The sequence below is a fragment of the Barbus barbus genome (genome assembly GCF_936440315.1).
Source record: "Barbus barbus genome assembly, chromosome: 4".
NCBI lineage: Eukaryota > Metazoa > Chordata > Actinopteri > Cypriniformes > Cyprinidae > Barbus > Barbus barbus.
In genome coordinates this window covers 38,132,038-38,151,454 of record NC_136732.1, presented here as the reverse complement: position 1 = coordinate 38,151,454, position 19,417 = coordinate 38,132,038, and the positions used below count along the sequence as shown (strand labels likewise).

The 19,417-nt window shown below is 39.1% G+C and overlaps 1 protein-coding gene across 1 annotated transcript in view; it reads left to right on the top strand.

Moving 5' to 3' along the window:
- Window positions 1-15,879, top strand: part of LOC306863473 (protein shisa-6-like) — a gene marked incomplete at both ends in the record, with an annotated part of 118,771 nt that extends 102,892 nt beyond the window's left edge. Inside the window, 4 exons of the mRNA XM_079406814.1 lie at window positions 3,315-3,377; window positions 8,529-8,549; window positions 10,644-10,769; window positions 15,251-15,879. Coding sequence (XP_079262940.1) covers window positions 3,315-3,377; window positions 8,529-8,549; window positions 10,644-10,769; window positions 15,251-15,879 — 839 coding nt within the window. The remainder of the gene's footprint in view (window positions 1-3,314; window positions 3,378-8,528; window positions 8,550-10,643; window positions 10,770-15,250) is intronic.
- Window positions 15,880-19,417: the final 3,538 nt, after the last annotated feature.

The following is a 19,417-nucleotide window of genomic DNA, read 5'->3' as shown; positions in this document are numbered from 1 at the left end:
GAATTTGGCGCTGTCTCCTGAAAGCGTGACGCACGCTGTGACGCAGCTGTCATCTGAGCGGGGCGTAACTTAGCGATCTGCTTTTCCATAAAAAACTTTTTTTTTTTCTTCTTCATTTTTTATATGTGTGTGCGGGGAATGTGGCCGTATCTGCATGATTATAATCTGTATGGACGGACATCAGCGTGTTTATTACCGACTCTATGACGGCTATCATTGTGATTCAATGATCAGCTATTATTGATTATATGGCCCATCTGTATGATTATCATCTGAATGGAAGCACATCGGCGTGTGATTACTGACTGTATGACCATGTCATGAATATGTATAATGACTAAAATAGTTTGTATAATTCTGCAATACTGCAATTCTGGTGGTTATTTTTCCTCAAACAGAGGGGCTGGGGGGACTATAAATATTTTCAGAAAAAATATTGCAGGAATCTAATTTTTCATGGTATCGTCTTCAAATTTGAAATAAACTCATGAGACACGTGGCTTTCAACCCATTACTTTTCTGGATTGCTCCAGGACGTATTTCATGTATTTGTATAAGAACTAAAAAAACATTGTGTGGAAAAACATTTTTCAAGGCACATCAGTGTCTATAACTTTTTATCTTTTTGAGCATTATCAACTCTGGATGATGGATAGTAAAGCCTAGAGTGTCTTCTTTCCAAAGATACCTAATTTGTGTAGCACACTTTGTCAGGAACTGTTACCATTTTAATTTAGGTAGGTTATTTTCACCTGTGAGGCCCACAATGGGGGGTGATGGGTAACAGGTTAACGGCCTTCTGTATAAAGCTCTCCAGACCGACAGTGTCATCATAGATCGCCATCTGGGCTCTGATCTGTGGATCCAAGCCCTGACGGTAAGTAGTGAGTAGTGCTGCCTTGTTCCATCCACACAAGGCCACGAGTCCAGAACCGCAACGTATAGTCACTGGCCGAAGAATCTCCCTGACGGAGGCGGATGAGTTGGTCGGCAATAGAGAGCGAGCCGGTGGATAGGCCGAAGACCTCCTTGAAGTGGGAAGAGAAAGCGTCGAAAGAGTTAATTATAGTGGTCTGTGAGTTCCAGATGGCTCGTGCCCAGAGCAATGCCCGTCCGGTTAGCAGGAAGATCAGGAAGGCAATTTTAGCCTGTTCGCTGGGAAATTTATGGGATTGCATCTCTATATAGAGTGAAACTTGGATTAAAAAAACGCTACATTCAACCGCCTCACCCGAATAGTTTGCAGGGATGGCCATGGGACTGGCAGAGGCAGACTGAGGGTGTGTGACCGGAGAGAGAGCGCTGACCAGCTCTTCGAGGGGATCCGCAGCGGCGGGGTTCGGGAACTCCATCTCCAGTCGTTGGTTCTGGTCTGGTCCTCTGTCAGCAGATAGATACATGACACAGAGGTAAGTGCAATACAATCAACATGTTTATTGAGTAGTAGCAGAGGGGAATGAGATGAGCAGAATGTTCAGGTAAGCAGGCGGGGAATGGGAATGCTTCTTGGGGCTTATCTGAGTGTGAATGTCCTTTTTCCTTTTCCAGGGGATCCGGAGGTAACAGTGTAGCGTGGAGATAGTGGAGAACTGGGATAGGAACACTGGAGCAACTGGTAAGTAGACAAAAGGTAAGTTGGTCAGGTTAGTCAACATGGAAAGTTTGAGACCAGAGAGTGAGTGAACGGGAGGAGTGCATGGGTCATATCAGATATGTATTTTTATTATAGAAATACATTATAGAAAATGCCAGTCCATGTGTGAGATGATAATATAAAATGTAATAAGTATATATAATATAATAAATTAAACATTACCCGGTCATAGTGTTTTATAATTTATACAGATAACTGTTATATATGCCAATAAAATAAAATAACCATATTAGAATAATATATTACCTTATTTATTACTTATATTAGGGCTTATATATGGCTATATTTTATAATCTAATATTATATAATGTTGTGCATTATCTGTCAGGCCCACTGAAGGCTGGTCAGTATGTCACGCGTGCACTGATAGCACTGAAGTGAACTAACCCTGAACATAACCTGCTCCAGCAGTGATCAGAAATCAGGGGATTGGGATCTGGTGAGTGTTGTTGGTGGAGACTGCGGTGACTCTCTGACAGTAATATTGCCAAATATTATTGGAATTTAAAAGAACTGTGTTTGATGTGAATATATTATCAAATGTAATTCATTCCTGTGATGTAGAACTGAGTTTTCAGCATCATTACTCCAGTCTTCAGTGTCACGTGATGCTTCAGAAATCATTCTAATATGCTGCTCCGTTATTATAAGTTATTATTGATGAATAATTATTTTGCTGCTTAATATTTGTATAGAAACTGTGAAACTTTTTCAGGATTTTTTGATGAATAGAAAGTTCAGAAGAACAGCATTTATTTGAAAATATACATCTTTTGTGACATTATAAACGTCTTTACTGTCACTTTTGATCAATTTAATGCACATTTGCTGAATAAAAACATTATTACTATTATTATTATCTTACCTATTATTGTTCTTACCTATATCACAGTTGTTGTCAACATTGATTATACTGATTATAAGAAATGCTGAACAGCAAATCATCATATTAGAATGATTTCTGAAGGATCATGAGACACTGAAGACTGGAGTAATGATGCTGAAAATACAGCTTTGATCACTGGAATAAATTACATTTTACAATATATTCACAAAGAAAACAGCTGTTTTAAATTGTAATAATATTTCACAATATTACTGTGTTTGCTTTATTTTTAATTAAATAAATTAAACTTTGCAGCGCAGAAGATACTTATTTTGAAAACTTTTTTTTACGAGTTGTATGAGCAACACTCACTTCTTCCTCAGAAAATGTACAAATCTGTTGTTTTCAGGCAGTCCTTGCATGAACCCTGTAGCCCTGATATCATGTAGTTTAATTTCAGTTTCAAGAGTAAATCCTGATGTCTAGCAGAAATGGAGCAATATTGCTTTTATTAGTTTTTCTTTATTTGTTTAAAGGCTTAAAGCTGCAGTTATTACAGTGTACTTGTTGGTTTTATCTTGTTTTGCTCTCTAAAACTTTTCTGTGCGTGTTCCTGATAAGTCTCGGGGGGGATTTCTGCTCGTCTTTCGGGTGCTGTACAGATGTTTTCCATTGTAAACACAGACACATTGTCTTCCAGAAGCATCTGCCAGTCGGAAAAAGTGTCTGGAATGCTGCGTTTTCATATAAAAATGGCACAGACTTTGTCACGTTGATTAATTACTACAGAATACATTAAACCACACCAGTTTTTCCTTGGTTTTCTTTTGACAGATAACCATCCACACGACTACACCAGCCATCTGGATCTCACTGGGTCACACACACCCAAAATCGGTGAGTTGTTCGATATCTTTGTTTTCCAGTAAATCACGATCATTCATTTCGTCTGCTGTATGAAAATGACACTCAAAAGCGTCGACAGACAAAAACAAAATAGTTTAATTCATTTGTGACGACATCTCGATACTATCAGCATCTTCCACATCCAGATGGTCTGAAGTGTGAAGAATGCGATGTATAATATCAGATTTGAGTAATTAATGGAGCTAGACTTTATCTCCAGAAAAGATTTTCATAATTAGCCCCTCAGATGAGAGCTGATAATCTCAATTACGCAAGATGCTTAACTCCCCGACAGCCCTCGAGATTAGAGACGCCTTTCAACCAAAATTTTATTGGGATGAAAAAAAAGCAGGGTTTTGATCAAAAAAAAAAAGGCCTCTTGACAGGAAATTAAAAGCTTAGCCTGTAAATGGCCCTGCTAGCAGGGAGGATTGTGTTACAAAACAGTGTGCTAATCGGATCTGCACAGTTTGCCGACGCTATTGAAAAGCCACAGTTGTAATTATTCTGACAATATCTCATCTTCTCAAATTTGATTTTGTGTGAAAAAGCTTTTCAGAGCGTAAGCACACATCAGTCACATCTCTCGCGGTGGAACGGTGATGCTATTAGCTTATGCGCTCAATTAAATCAAACTTCTTGTATGCTAGATATCACTGAAACCAGTCAATATCAGCTCGCTCCATTAATAATATTATGTGTCAACTCTACCAGAGGTCCCTGGCTAAAACTTTAGACTTTTTCTGGTGAAAAAAAATACATGAATGAAAAAAAAGGCAAAATATTAAATGCCATGCATGTATATTATTTACTGCGTGATCCACTATTTTATAGAGGGTAGTCAAAATGGCTTTTTTCCTGAGATTTGGAGCCGAATTACATGGAGGAAAAATGACTTGAGAAAGTTTGCTGCATCATTATGTTATTTTTACACAGAGATTGGTAGGTCTACTAGTGAAATCTGTCGACTTTAGTAATCTTTTTTGCATTATATGCCAACGGTAAAAGTTCAAAAATGGGGAAAAAGCACTTTTCATGTTTTTTTCTAAAGTTTGCATGCCTGTAACTCAAGAAGTATTAGAGATATCTTAATATTCTTCTAGATTTTGATTCTTAACAAAGATTTCTTATGGCATCTTCATTTTTAAGGCCCGCTATTGTTCAATCCCAGAGATACGGGGATCACAACATGGCTCCAGCAGTAAATTATACACGTTTTCAGTTGTCAAAAACCAAATGTGGTCACTTTGCATACAGCTTATGGTTTTGTTTTTATTTTAAAGAGGAATGTCTGAAGAATTAATCATATTAAAACTAGAAATATATCTAATTTCCTTCTGTCAAAACAACTGCATAAAATGTAACTGGCTGAGAGACAAAAATATTATATTTCCAAAGCCTGTACCGCAAGCAGTGTTAAAGAAATCTTAAGATTCAATACACAATTATACAGAGTATAACCAGCAGTAAAATGTAGGTCAGGTCCGCTCCAAGGACAGTGCAATAATAAAGTATACAAATATTAAGAAAAAGAAAAGTAGAAAAAATAAAAGAATAAAATAAAAAGATAAAAAATATAAATATAAATTTGCAGGTCAGTATGTTGTTGACTTAAATAGTAATAAGAGGAATGTGCAAAAAGTTGTACAGGGTATTTAAATAGCAACAATATGAGGTAGAAAAAAATATGAATAGCTTATTGATATATTGATATTTACATGGAGTCAAGTGATGTTATGACACAGAGTTAGAGTTTAGGAGCCTGATGGCCTGGGGGAAGAAGCTCCTCCTAAGTCTCTCAGTTTTTGCCATCAGGCTACGGAAGCGCTTACCAGATGGAAGCAAAGTGAATAGACGGTTACCAGGGTGATTAGAGTCCTTGATAATTTTGACAGCTCTATTTTTGCAGCGTTTGAGGTAGATGTCCTGCAGAGAGGGGAGAGCAGACCCTGAGATGCGCTCAGCTAAGTGCACAACTCTCTGTAGTGCTTTGCAGTCCTGATTGGAGCTGTTTCCATACCACACTGAGATGCACTGAGTCAGTACACTTTCTATGGTCCCTGAATAGAAAGTGTTCAGGATTGCTGGGGAGACCCTGAATTTCCTCAGCTGTCGCAGATGGTACAGTCTTTGCCTGGCTTTCTTAACCTGTGTTTTGATGTGTGTAGTCCAAGTCAGGTTCTCTGAGATGTTTACACCGAGGTACTTGAAGTTGCTCACCCTCTCCACAGAGGTCCCACTGATCATAAGAGGAGTGTAGGGCTGCTGCTGTCTCTTCCTAAAGTCCATGATCAGCTCTTTAGTTTTGCTCACATTCAGAGAGAGACGGTTGTCCTGGCACCATGATGTGAGTCTCTCTACCTCATCCAAGTATGCGGTCTCATCGTTGTTGGAGATGAGGCCCAGAACCACAGTATCATCAGCGAATTTGATAATAGATGTGGAGCTGTGAGCGGACACGCAGTCATGCATGTAGAGAGTGTAGAGCAGGGGACTCAGGACACAGCCCTGTGGGGCTCCTACGTTCAGGGTGATGGAGTTTGAGGTGAACTGGCCAACTTTCACCACTTGAGGTCTGCCGGTGAGGAAGTCTTGAATCCAGTCACAGAGTGAGGAGTTTAGGCTGAGGTCTGTGAGTTTAGAAGCCAGCTTGATGGGGACTATAGTGTTGAAAGCTGAGCTATAGTCAATGAATAGCAGCCTTACATAATTCCCATTGTTGCTGTCCAAGTGTGTGAGGGAAGAGTGGAGGACGTGAGAGATGGCATCGTCAGTGGATCTATTTGGGCGATAGGCAAACTGAAGAAGGTCCAAAGTATCAGGGATGGAGGAGCAGATGTGGCTCTTAACAAGTCTCTCAAAAACCTTCATGACTATAAATGTGAGGGCAACTGGGCGATAATCATTCAGGCAAGAGGGTTTATTGTTCTTTGGCACAGGGATAATGACAGATTTTTTGAATGAGGTGGGAACCACGGAGGTAGCAAGGGACTCATTAAAGATAAACGTGAACAAACCAGCAAGCTGATCGGCGCAGGACCTCAGAACACAGCCGTTTATCCCATCAGGTCCAGCTGCTTTCCTGACGTTCACTTTCTTTAGTGCCCTCCGAACCTCATCCTCTGACACGGTGATTACAGGATCATCGCTGCTCTGCCTGCTGCTTCCTGACGCGCTGGTCAGGAGAGTCGTGCCACCTCCATTGCAATCGAAGCGGCCGAAGAAGGTGTTTAACTCGTCGGCCAGCAACGGATCTGCTCTCACCTCCGCGGAGGATTCGTTTCCGAAGGCACAGATGGTCCTCAGTCCCTGCCACATCCGTCAAGAGTCATTGAGCTGGAAATAAGACTCAATTCTCTCTCTGTATCTATGTTTAGCGGCTCTTGCTGTGCATCGGAGAGCATAGCATGATGCTTTGTACTCGCTCATATTCCCGGTCAGAAGAGCCTCATTGAAAGCGGCAGTGCGTGTGTTAACCGCAGCACGGATTGTTCTGTCCACCCACGGTTTCAGATTGGAGAATGTCCTTACAGTTTTTGTTTCTGTAGCTTGCTCGGTTAGCGTGTTTACAAAGCTCAATGCTACATCCGTGAACTCGCTGACGTCAGAAGAACTCGCCCGGAACATGTCCCAGTCGACGTCATCAAGAGCCGCCTGCAGCATAGCCTCTGAGTGGGAGGACCAGCGCGTCACTACTCTCTGCACCAGGGGAATCCTGAACGAGCCTTTGTTTGTATTCCGGTGTTAGGAAAATGGCGGCATGGTCCGATTTGCCGAAAGCCGGTAGTGAGCGGGCTTTGTAGGCATTCTTGAACTGAGTGTAGCAATGATCCAGTGTATTTGGTCCTCTGGTTGGACAGGATACATGTTGATGAAAGTTCGGCATGACCTGCTTGAGACTGGCTTTAAAATCTCCCGCGATGATAAAGTCAGCATCAGGATGTTTGTTAATGTAGCCGCTGAGCACATCGTGAAGCTTAAACAAAGCCAAGCCGGTGTCTGCCTGTGGTGGAATGTACACAGCAGTGACAATGATCAATGAAAACTCCCAGGGCAGATAAAATGGGCGGCAAGTAATGGAAAGATGTTCCAGATGAGGCGAGCAGGAATGCGACAGAATGGAGATATTCCTGGGATCACACCATTTCTTGTTAATCATGAAACACACTCCTCCACCCCTGGATTTACCAGCCTCTGCTGTTCTGTCCATCCGAAAAACAGAGAAGTTATCACTCGCCATTACAGCAGTGACCGGGATCAAGGACGAAAGCCACGTTTCTGACAAACAAAGGATGTTACAGTCCCTTATGTCCCGTTGGAAACTAATCCTGGCTCTAAGATCGTCCATTTTATTCTCCAAGGATTGGACATTTGCGAGCAGAATGCTCGGAAGAGGAAGACTGTGAGCCCTTTTCCTGAGTCTATCTCGAATCCCAGCATGTTTCCCGCGGTGTTTCTTGATCCGTCGCCTCGGGGGGGTTGTTGTTCATCTCCGCGTTTCGAAGAATCTCCAGAGGCCATGATGGATTCCTGGATAAAGTGTCCTGGAACAGATTAGTGTAGCGGTTTCCAATGTCCAAAAGTGTTTCTATGTTGTAGGTGATCAGTGTCGATGTGAAATGTGTAAAAAGAGAAAGTAAAAGTAAGTTAAAGCAAAATCTCAGCGGAGCGGCCTGAACGGCGTCCGAACACAGCGGTGCCATTTTGTTTTATAAGATTTTTATAAAACAACTTTTAGATTTTTCTTTTGGTATCTTCATTTTTAAGGTCCTATATGGTTTGATCCCATAGAAATGGGGATCTCAATGTGTCTCTATGTGCAACTTGTTAAATTTCAACCATTTTCAGTGGTTGAAAAACCAAATGTGGGTCAGTTTTAATTCAGCTGATGATTATTGTATTTGACAAAATTGTCATTTTGAGCACCACCTACAAAATAGTGGATTACACAGTGAAAATTAATCTGACATTTAATATTTTGGATTTCACAACTATTTATGTTTGTCTTTCTTCAGGAAAAAATAAAAATAGCTAGGAACATTTCTGAATTTGGTTGACATAGCATGATCCTGCAATATACCGTGAATCAAAAGCATGCAATAGAAAGTTACTGATTTTGTTTTTCTCACTTGGGTTTGTTAGGACACCGAATAGAGCACTACGGTAAGCAGTACACATGTTGTACATGTGTATGATTTCTCATTTATTTGATGTCTGTGAATGAAGGTGGTGGTCTCTCTGTGGTGGTCTCTGTTTGGGTGTAGTCTCTCTGGGCTTTTCTCTATATGTTTACACACTCTCTGTGTTTGTCTCTATACTGTTTGTCTACAATCCCTGTGTTGGCCTCTACACTGCAAGAAATTATTTTCTTACTCAGTATCTTTATTTTGTTGTCCAGTGCAAATATCTAAACATACATTTACTTAAAGTTGCAGTAGGAGATCTCGAAAAATGCTAACTTTAGCCTGATAGCACTGAAAGCGAGCGTCCCACCCTCCCTGCAATTGCTGTGCAAAGCCACGCCCCCTGAACGCACATACGCTAAAAGAGCAGAATACCAGAGACAACATTAAATTACTACAATAGGCTATCAACGGTTCCCAATTACAGTCCTCGCGCCCTCCCCGCTCTGCACATTTCATATGTATATCTTATCACGTCCGATGGTTGTTCTGTTCGACCGTAAGTCATAAGTGCCATAAGTCATAAGTGAGCTGGAACTGCTTTATCTTGTATGGGATATGTCATATGTCAGGATGCTGTTCATAGACTTCAGTTCAGCATTCAACACAATCATCCCTCAACAGCTCACTCACAAACTGGTCCAGCTGGGGCTCAACACCTCTCTCTGCAACTGGCTGTTGGACTTCCTGACCGGGAGACCTCAAGCAGTACGGGTTGACAGTAACACATCCAGCACCATCACACTGAACACTGGGGCCCCCCAAGGATGTGTGCTGAGCCCCCTCCACTTCACTCTGCTGACCCACGACTGCACACCGTTACACAACTCCAACCTGTTCATTAAGTTTGCGGATGACACAACTGTGGTGGGTCTCATTAGCAATAGAGATGAGACAAACTACAGGAGCGAGGTGAGCCGCCTGGCCGGGTGGTGCAGTGACAACAATCTCTCTCTGAATGTGGAGAAGACGAAGGAGATTGTTGTTGACTTCAGGAGAGTACACACTCAGAATGCCCCTCTGACCATCAATGGTGCGACTGTGGAGAGAGTGAGCAGCACCAAGTTCCTGGGTGTGCACATCACAGAGGACCTCTCCTGGACTAAAAACACTGTAGCACTGGCCAAGAAAGCACAGCAGCGTCTCTACTTCCTCTGCAAACTGAGAAGAGCCAGAGCCCCTGCCCCCATCATGTGCACCTTCTACAGAGGCACCATCGAGAGTATCCTAACTAGCTGCATCACTGTGTGGTATGGCGCTTGCAACGCATCCTGCCGCAAGTCACTTCAGCGCATAGTGAAAGCAGCTGAGAAAATCGTTGGTGTCTCTCTCCCCTCCCTCCAGGACATTTACAGCACCCGTCTCACCCGCAAAGCCCTCAGCATTGCAGGTGATCCCACCCACCCGACACACTGCTTCTTCAGTCTGCTGCCATGAGGGAGGAGACTGCGGAGTCTCCAGGCGAGGACCAGCAGACTGAAGGACAGCTTCATACATCAAGCTGTCAGGAAGCTGAACTCCCTCCCGTCCTTGCCCCCCCTCCCCTCTTTTACCCCATGCAACACTGAACTCTGACACTATGAGCCCCCCCCTCACCAACTTAAAAACTGTGACCAGCACCTGTCACTTGTGCAACATTGGACTGATCACTACCAGCATTGACTGCAAACTACCTCTTCGGATAGTCTGATATAAGGACTGTTCTCCCTACTGACAAGCTCTTCTTGCACTACACATATATTTGCATAGTTTTGTTTTATTTAACTGGTTTGCACTCTATCTATTCTGCCATGCGCCTTATGCCGCTTTATCTATTTCTTTATTTTTCTACAATGTCCTCATTTTTATAGCTGTATAGTTGTATGTACATATGTTTAAACTGTATTATCTGTATTTGAACGTGTTTAAGGTTAACTGTATGCACCAAGTGTCTGAGAGTAACGCAATTTCAATTCTCTGTATGTATGCGCCGTACATGTGGAAGAATTGACAATAAAGCAGACTTGACTTGAAAAATGGGATGTGTTTCATCTCTCTCTCTTTCTCTGCCTTTTTTTTCCTTTCTGCCCTGCAGAGAAGCCGAGAATGAACAACATCCTGACATCCCAGACAGAGCCATACGACCTGTCGTTCTCCCGGTCCTTCCAGAACCTCACGCACCTCCCACCGTCCTACGAGATGGCCATGAAAACAGACTTAAGTACATACTCCTCCCTTCTTTATTGTCCATCCTATATGAGAGACAGAGAGATTAATTTTCTTACATTTATGTGCAGAATTCACACAATCAATTATACAAGAACTGCATAAGATGGATTTGCAATAGTGAAAGATGTCTCTTCTGCTCACCAAAGCTGCAATTATTTGAACAAAAATACAGTAAACTTGAACAAATGTGATAGTAAAGAGATTTACAATCATACAAAAATGTTCTGAAGACTGGAGTAATGATGCTAAAAATTCAGCTTTGATCACAGGAACAAATTAGATTTTACAAAATATTCACATAGAAAACAGTTATTTTACATTGTAATAATATTTCACAATATTACCGTTTTTACTGTATTTTTAATCAAATAAATGCAGCCTTGGTGAGCAGAAGAGACTTGAAAAATATAAAAAGAATTAAAATAATAAAAACATACGAAGAGTTTATTTGCAACAACAGAACTCCATTTTTTACAATTTTCAAAAATCATTTTTTTTTATGTTTTGTGTTTTCTTGTGTTAGTTAGCTTTTTTTTTTTTTTCTTAATCAAAATAACCCAACTGCAGTTTGATTGAGATTAATTGGAATGCACAATGTAAAAAAAAAAAAAACAAAACATGATTTTTGAAAATTGTAAAAAACAGAGTTATCTGTTTTTGCAATTGAACTCTTCATACTGACTCCAATCTTTGAAACCCCTGGTAGGCTGTGTCTTAAATTAGAAAGTTTGTGTGATCTGCTGTCACTTCAGTGTCCTTGCGCAGGATGCTCGTCTCCACAGGGACTGCAACTATAATACATGCGCTGTGGATAAAAGCACCTGCTAAATGAAAAATAACCAGCCGACCGGCTTTCATTAAATACAAAAGGGCAGGATAAATTAAATATGAAAGTATTGACATGCTGCGTTAACATAGTCCTGAGCCATTATAATCAGACGGGCGGCACTATAGCTTGCTAATCAATGACATTCAACACCGAATGAAGAAAATTACAAGATTGAAAACCAAGAGGAATGAATAATGAAGCTTCAAATGAACACTGATCTCAAAAACAAACTTACCATGAATTACAGACAATAAAATTCTCAAAAAGACACATTAGTCATTTCTGTAGACAGACATGAATAGACATAGATATGCTATAGATGTGTTGGAGCGTTAATGTGGATTTTCTTTCCTGTGGGATGTAAAATAATGATGCTTCTGGTGTCTTAAATCACAAGGCCTGTTTGCAGTGCTGTTTGAGTAATTTAGGGCTTCACCTGCTGTGAGTCGACCAGAGGCAGAAGTAATGAACGGTAATGGAGAACAATTACTCAGGGTTTTAATAGGGAGAAGGGTCGCAGAGAGAGAGATAACATGCAATTTTATAGGATTAACCCTTTAACTACTACTGTATCATATTTGATACACACATTTCTAAATGATTAACATGATCAAAACTTTGAAAAACCTGTTGCACACAATCGTATGCATGCCTTCTGTCGTCTGATTGATTGTTTTAGCAAGCCAAAGGTCTTTTAGTACAGTTGTACAAACATCCACCTTCAGGTCGTGCTTCAATGTTTTTTACAGTAATACTTATATTTCAAGATGAACACTTACTAGACTGTATTGTATCAGCTAAAGTTTACTTGATTATCCAGACATCATTTTTAAAGGTGCCATAGAATGCATTGATATAATATTTTAAATTGTTCTCTGATATCTACATAGACGGTATGTGGCTTAGGTAAGGGCAAACATTCTCCAGCAACCGTTTTACATGTCCATTTACAACCCTAGGATTTCTCCCCAGAATGAAACCGTCTGTTATGGGCTTATGTGGAAGGGTCATGAATAATAATGTTGAGCTCTGCTCTGATTGGCTGTTTCACAGTGCAGCTCATTTCAGTAGCTCACACAGCAGGAAGGAAACACAGGGAAAATATATATTTCAATACTTTCTCGCGCAGTTATATCGTTGGGTATATATACTGTAAATAAAATGCGGGCATCAGGGAGCCACTATTAATATGCGGGGCATTGAAACTGCCTTCAAATGCACGATCCCTTATTACTTTAATGTTCGCTTTCGAGATTCACGACCGCATGAACTCTGTTATAATGTGGAGCGGCAGTACTTACCACACATTTTACAAGATCACATGCTTGTCAGTGGTTTTCAGGATCTGTAAATCATTCGCCATCATCCTCATCTCTCTTCCCATTTTTTTCTCATCCTCTTTTGAGGAACATTTATTATCTCTCAGTTATTATCAGGATCAGGATTTCATCTTACTTTTTGACCATAGAAATATCATTATCTGCAAATTTTTCTTTCACAATTAGAAATGTGATCCATAAACTCAGAATTGTGAGATACAACGTTGCAATTGCCTTTTTTTATTTAACTTATTTTTGTGGAAAACAAAATGTAAAATCAGAATTCAACAAAGAAAAGTCAGAATTGTAAAAAAAGTATACAGATTTATTTGATTATATATCGCAATTCAGACTTTTTTTCTCAGAATTACACGTTTATATCTTTGCAATTCTGAGAAAAGAAGTTTAAATTGTTCTATATAAACTCAGTACATCTGAATTGTTGGCTATTATTTTATTCCATGCTGGAAACACAGCTCATAGATTAGCATTCTCACTCGTGTGATGGGACGTCCAGTGCACTTCATCCCGGATGGCCAGTTGCTCATATTGTGCGTCTGTGGCATTAGATTACATTACTGCACGTTGATCTGCAGCAGATAATTGAGCTCTCGGGTCCGGCGTGACCGTCTGCCTGACCTTTTCACGTCTAATGTCATGCCCTCACATCGGCACATTTGGCCTTTGAGTGTGTTGGGCCGCCTGCGCTGTCAGTGATGGTAATTCTGAACTACAGCAGCCAGCCAGCGATCAGATCTTGTCTTCATTAACTCCAAGATAAACAGTTGAGCGGCAAATCGATAGCTGGTTTTGTACTGAACGCTCACAAACACATTCATCTGTGGCTGCAGGCTCTGTCCACTGCTGCTCAGAAAGGAAATCATCTTGTCCATTTTGGGGAAGCTACTTAAAAGCTGGAGCTTGTTATCAGTTCGAGTAGTTACAGCTATGCAGTTCGAGTATTACAAGACACGACAAGCTAGTGACAAAAAAGTTGTAAAATGCATTGATTTATTTATTTACTTCATTTTTACACAAGTTTTGTTTTAGGGATGTTTGATAGAAGTTATTATACTTTAATTTGTGTGATGAATAGTCAAAATTTGATTGTACTGCCAAAACTGAAAACATTTTAACACAAAATTCAGTTGCGAAAAATAAGCACTATAGTTAAGATATTAATAGGGTACAACGGGGCTAAAGGCGCCCCGAGGTAAAAGACACTTTGATATTATTTTCATCTAAATCACTAGATGGCGCACAAACGTGGCGTAGCACTTTGCAAAACATTCGCTTTTCAAGATGCACGTGTTTATTTGTCTGAACTTTGATGCGATCGCGTGCAGCAGTGCAAAGTTGATTCTGTGCTTACTTGATCTAATATTTTATGTTTTTTAAAATGTAGATTTAAGTAGCAAATGAGAATCGCTAAAATTAATGCATATATTTTGAGACAAAGATCTTTTTCGCAATTTTCAGTTTTGCTTAAGATAATTAAAGCAACAGTTTTTAAATAATGAAAGAATATGTAAAAGTATGCATTTGGGGTAAAAAGTGCTAATTTGGGGTAATTAACATGATAATTAATAGGTCGCTGACTTTTCGATTTGTTCACATGACATGGTTAGATTCAGATGGTAAATATCATATATTATGTTGTTATAAATATCATATATATTATGTATGTGTCCATATTAGAGATAATCACCATGTTTAGAATGAAACCATCATATTTAAAAACATATTAATCATATCATATAATAAAATATAATGTGTTGTTACTACTGTAAATATATTTTCAATTATTATTGGATCTTCTTCAATACTTTCAGAATCTTTATTAAAAATGATTTTATTTCTGTTTTTTAAATATATTTTTTATATTACACATTTTAATGATAGTAGGCCTATATTTATTGAACAAATGTTTTTTTTTTTTTTTTTGTAAATTAAGCAGAAAACAGTACAAACTTTGCTAAAGTGATTGTTTTTAACAAGTATTAACTTCGACATTATTAAACAAAACATTATTTTAGCTGAAGTATTTGTCAATACCGTGTGCCTTTTACTAAATCAATTTTCCTTTTAGTTAAGTTTCAGTTTATTTCGGTGCATTCATTTTATGTCAAATAATGTGAATGTTTTTCAATATATATTAGTTTTTGTTTTTGTTGTGCTTTATTATTTTGAATATATTGGTAAATTTGTTTATTTTTTTTAATTCTGTTTAAACAAATTTCAACTAAAAAGAGGCAAGTAAAAAAATTATTTTTCCAATTGTTTTAGTTGACCATTAACAGCACTGCTCTACTCTCTCATCCTCAGGCGACAAGGACGATGAGTACTACATCCGCAAGCACCATTTGCCTGATACGATGCATCGCAGCGGCAATCTGCAGACGCACATGATCAAGCTGAGCGTGGATCCGCCGGCGCAGCGCCAGAAGCCCAAACGCGTGCAGCGCGCCATGTCCCAGGACCACGTGCTCTCACCCGCCCGCTCCAAACCGCACCGGGACTACGGCCTGTCATCGTACAGCGCCGGCGCCGGTGGCCTGTCCCCGTACCACGGGCGCATCCTCTCTGAGGAGCAGCTGCTGATGGCCGACCGGCTGCACTCCCAGGACCCGCTGCTCTCGCCGGATAAGATGCTCTCCCTGCGACGCTCCAATTTCCGTGAGAAGGCCATGTCGCGGGCGCTGTCGCACACGGACATGTTCGTGCCGACCACACCAGTCATGGACCGGCACTATAAAATGATGAAGATGCATTCACACCCCAGCAGCGGCAACAACGAGTCCTACAACACACTGACTGTTAACAGCGCGCAGGTGGGCAACAAAAGGCAGGCATTCGCCAACCTCCGCATGCATACAGTGGACCACCTGCAGTATATCCCCGGACATCACCATCATCAGTACAGAACCGCCAGTAAGACTGAAGTAACTGTCTGAGAGGGCGAGAGGCAGGAGACCGAATGATGTCAACAAACAATCCAGCTGGAGGAATCCGCGGCGGCTGTCCACTTCGACAGGTTTCTTTTTTTAAGCGTCCCACCTTGACCCGTTCCCGCTTCCAGCGCAAGCTTTCCACTCCATCAGTTCCGGGTCGGCTTGGGAAGGATCTAGACTTTCTTCTCGCACGTAGAGCAAACGCAAGGGATTCGCGTGCGGACGCTGGACTAGAAGCCTGAAACGATTTTTTTTCCAGAACTGCTGCGAAACCTGCACTGACTTTATACGTACAGCAAATCAGAACCTATATAAATGTATGATTTCTAACTCAAGTCCTAAACAATAGCGATAGCGGTTGAATATAAACTGGAGTAAGCACTTTAGCGAGTGCCTCTTCTCAAAACACGTCCCGTTTCGATAACGAAGTGGGGAAAGGGTTTAAAAGCACAATAAATGACTGACATTGTTTTACTTTCTTTTGTCACATTCCCAGCTAACAGCGATCGTTTTTAGAACTGTAGCGAACGTTCTGGAAAAGTTATGAACAAACGTTCTATCAGAAACGTTAAAAGAACATTTGTTGGTGTTTTCAAAATGTTCTCAACTTTAGCACAAAACATTATTTATACATTGTTTATGGAACATTTGTTCCTGAAACATTTTGGCTGGATACATAATAGTGCTGTCAAACGATTAATCGCATTCAAAATAAAAGTTTTTGCTTACATAATATATGTATGTGTGCTGTGTATATTTATTATACATATATAAATATACACATGCATGTATATTATTCTATAATGTATTAAATATATTTATTTATAATATAAATTATCTAACTATAAATTATAGACGTGTAAATACATGTAAATATTTTCAAAATATATAGTGTTTTTTTATATATACATAATAAATATACACAGTACACACATATATATTATGCAAACAAAATCCTTTATTTTGTATGTGATTAATCGCAATTAATCATTCGACAGCACTAATTATAACGTTTGCAAAATGACAGATTTGAATGTTTCCCCAGTGTTTTTCAAATGAAGCTCTATTAACATAATTTTGTTGTTGTTCTTCCAGTAACCTTTATAGAATGTTCATTCAAAGTTATCTGGATTTTAAGAACATTCTCAAAACATTAGCAGGAAAACATTATTTATACGCCGTTCATGGAACTTTTGATCCTGAATGTCAGAACAATTAATCGTAACATAGCCATAATTTTTACAAAATGATAAAACTGAAAATTTGTGTTGGATGTTCGTATATTGTTTTTTAAATGTAACTTTTGAATGTCAGAGAAAATTAAAAAGTAACATTCCCATCATGTTTTCGAAATGATGCTATGCTCCAGATGCTATGTTTAATGTGTAAACCAGCCTACGTGACCATAGCAACCCGGGATTATCAGGGATTCATTAATATTTTATTTACATTTACATTTAGCTGACGCTTTTATCCAAAGCGACTTACAATTGCTATATATGTCAAAGGTCGCACGCCTCTGGAGCAACTAGGGGTTAAGTGTCTTGCTCAGGGACACATTGGTGTCTCACAGTGGATTCGAACCCGGGTCTCTCACACCAAAGGCATGTGTCTTATCCACTGCGCCATCAACACCCCTATTTATTTTGAATTTGAAATAAAGAATAAATTTGATATTTATTTAGCACCACCTGCTATTTTATTTTGAATTAAGAAATTATTAATTATTATAGAAATGATTATATTGACCATAGGCTACCGGACTGTAGGCAATTGCACGCAATGTAACCAGCATTCGAATTAAGTTTATCACAAATATGCTAAACGTTACATAAAGTACATAAAATGTGTGTGTCCATTAACTGATCGTCTTTTTTCCGTAATATTTGTATATTATTGTTAGCTATTATCATCATCATTATTATTATTAGCCTATTATTATATATTTATATTAGTTTTTTCCCTTCATCTCGATCTCTTTACATAACGTTCTGACCAGTTTTGTAAATAAGCCTACTGTAAATGTTCGACATAAAGCTTTGATTATGCTGACTGGAATGTATAGCCTATTGGAAATGCAGTTTAAAGGTTGAATTTAACATGTATTTGTTTCTGCGAATTAATAATTATTAATATTATAGCCAAGTGTTTCGTTGAGGAATGAATCATTCACAGTTTCATTTGTAAATGAAAACACAACACGCTCACCACGTACTGGCATAAATAGCCTACAATCATAAAGTATTGGCATAACTGTCAGGCGTTTACAGTATTTGCAAAATAACATAATTATACAGAACGTTAATTAGGTAAAGCGATACAAGAATTGAAAGGGGAAATAATAAAATATTATATTTATATGAAATAAATAAGTATAAAAAATATAGCCCTAACAAGTTAATATAGCCTAATAATAATAATGATAATATACAAATATGAAATGAAATGTTTAATGTTAATAAAGATGTTTTATCCATCTCTGATAATCCTGGGTTGCTATGGTCACACGGGTTTATTTAAGCATTAACCTCGTGTCTCAACAGAAGAAGTCATGACCACGAGAAATGGATGTGGTTCCCTCAACATAACATCTCGAGGCCATGACATAATATCACATCCCCACGAGTTAATATGACAAATTAATTATCCCACAAATTAATATCTTGTGGCCACGACAAAACTAAGTGAACCAAAGACGGCCCCTCCCAGGCACCGTAGCAAAATGATCAAATGTGATGTTTCAGTTGGATGTTCATATAACATCTTTTAAATGTTACTACTTATTCAAAAGTTACGTTCCCATAATGTTTGCAAAATAAAATGGAATGTTTGCATAACCAAGAAACAACGATTTTAAACTAAATAAACTGGATATTTAGAGAACATTCAGAAATAACATTTTTATAACCTAATAGCAATGCTAGCAAAACATTCCTAAAACTTATCTTTGTTAGCTGGGTTGTCTCTGTTTTGTTTCTGGGTTTCTTCTATGATACACCGGTCACTGAGTTTTTAGTGCACCTTTCATTCTGCGTAGGGGATTTGTAAATACGCTCGGTTAGCTGAAGTTAAACAGTGAGTTGGCATTGTGGGTTATGGGTTGCTTTTTGCATCATTGGTTCCGTTCTGACATTTTCTAGCATAATCAACCCACCCGAAGTATATCTGATGACACAAATGTGTACATTAATGTGTGTGTGTGTGTGTTTTCTAATCTGTACTTGTAGACTACTGGTGAATAAATTTGGTTGATTCAGTCATTCATACGCATTGTCTGCTAGTTTTGAACAGGAATCATATATCTATTTGATTTTATGATTGTCCGACATAACATCCCTGACATGTTGAACAAACAAAGCAATCAAAAGCAATTATGGTAAGAAAATGAGTGGCGGATAATTAACAATAATGTAAGATATGCATTTAATAAGCTATTATACCAATTCAAATGGAGTTTACTCCATGGATGTTAATTAGCAGCATTCTCTCTCTATTGCTCACTATCAGTCCATCAAGGATTTCCCATGATGCTTTTTCACAG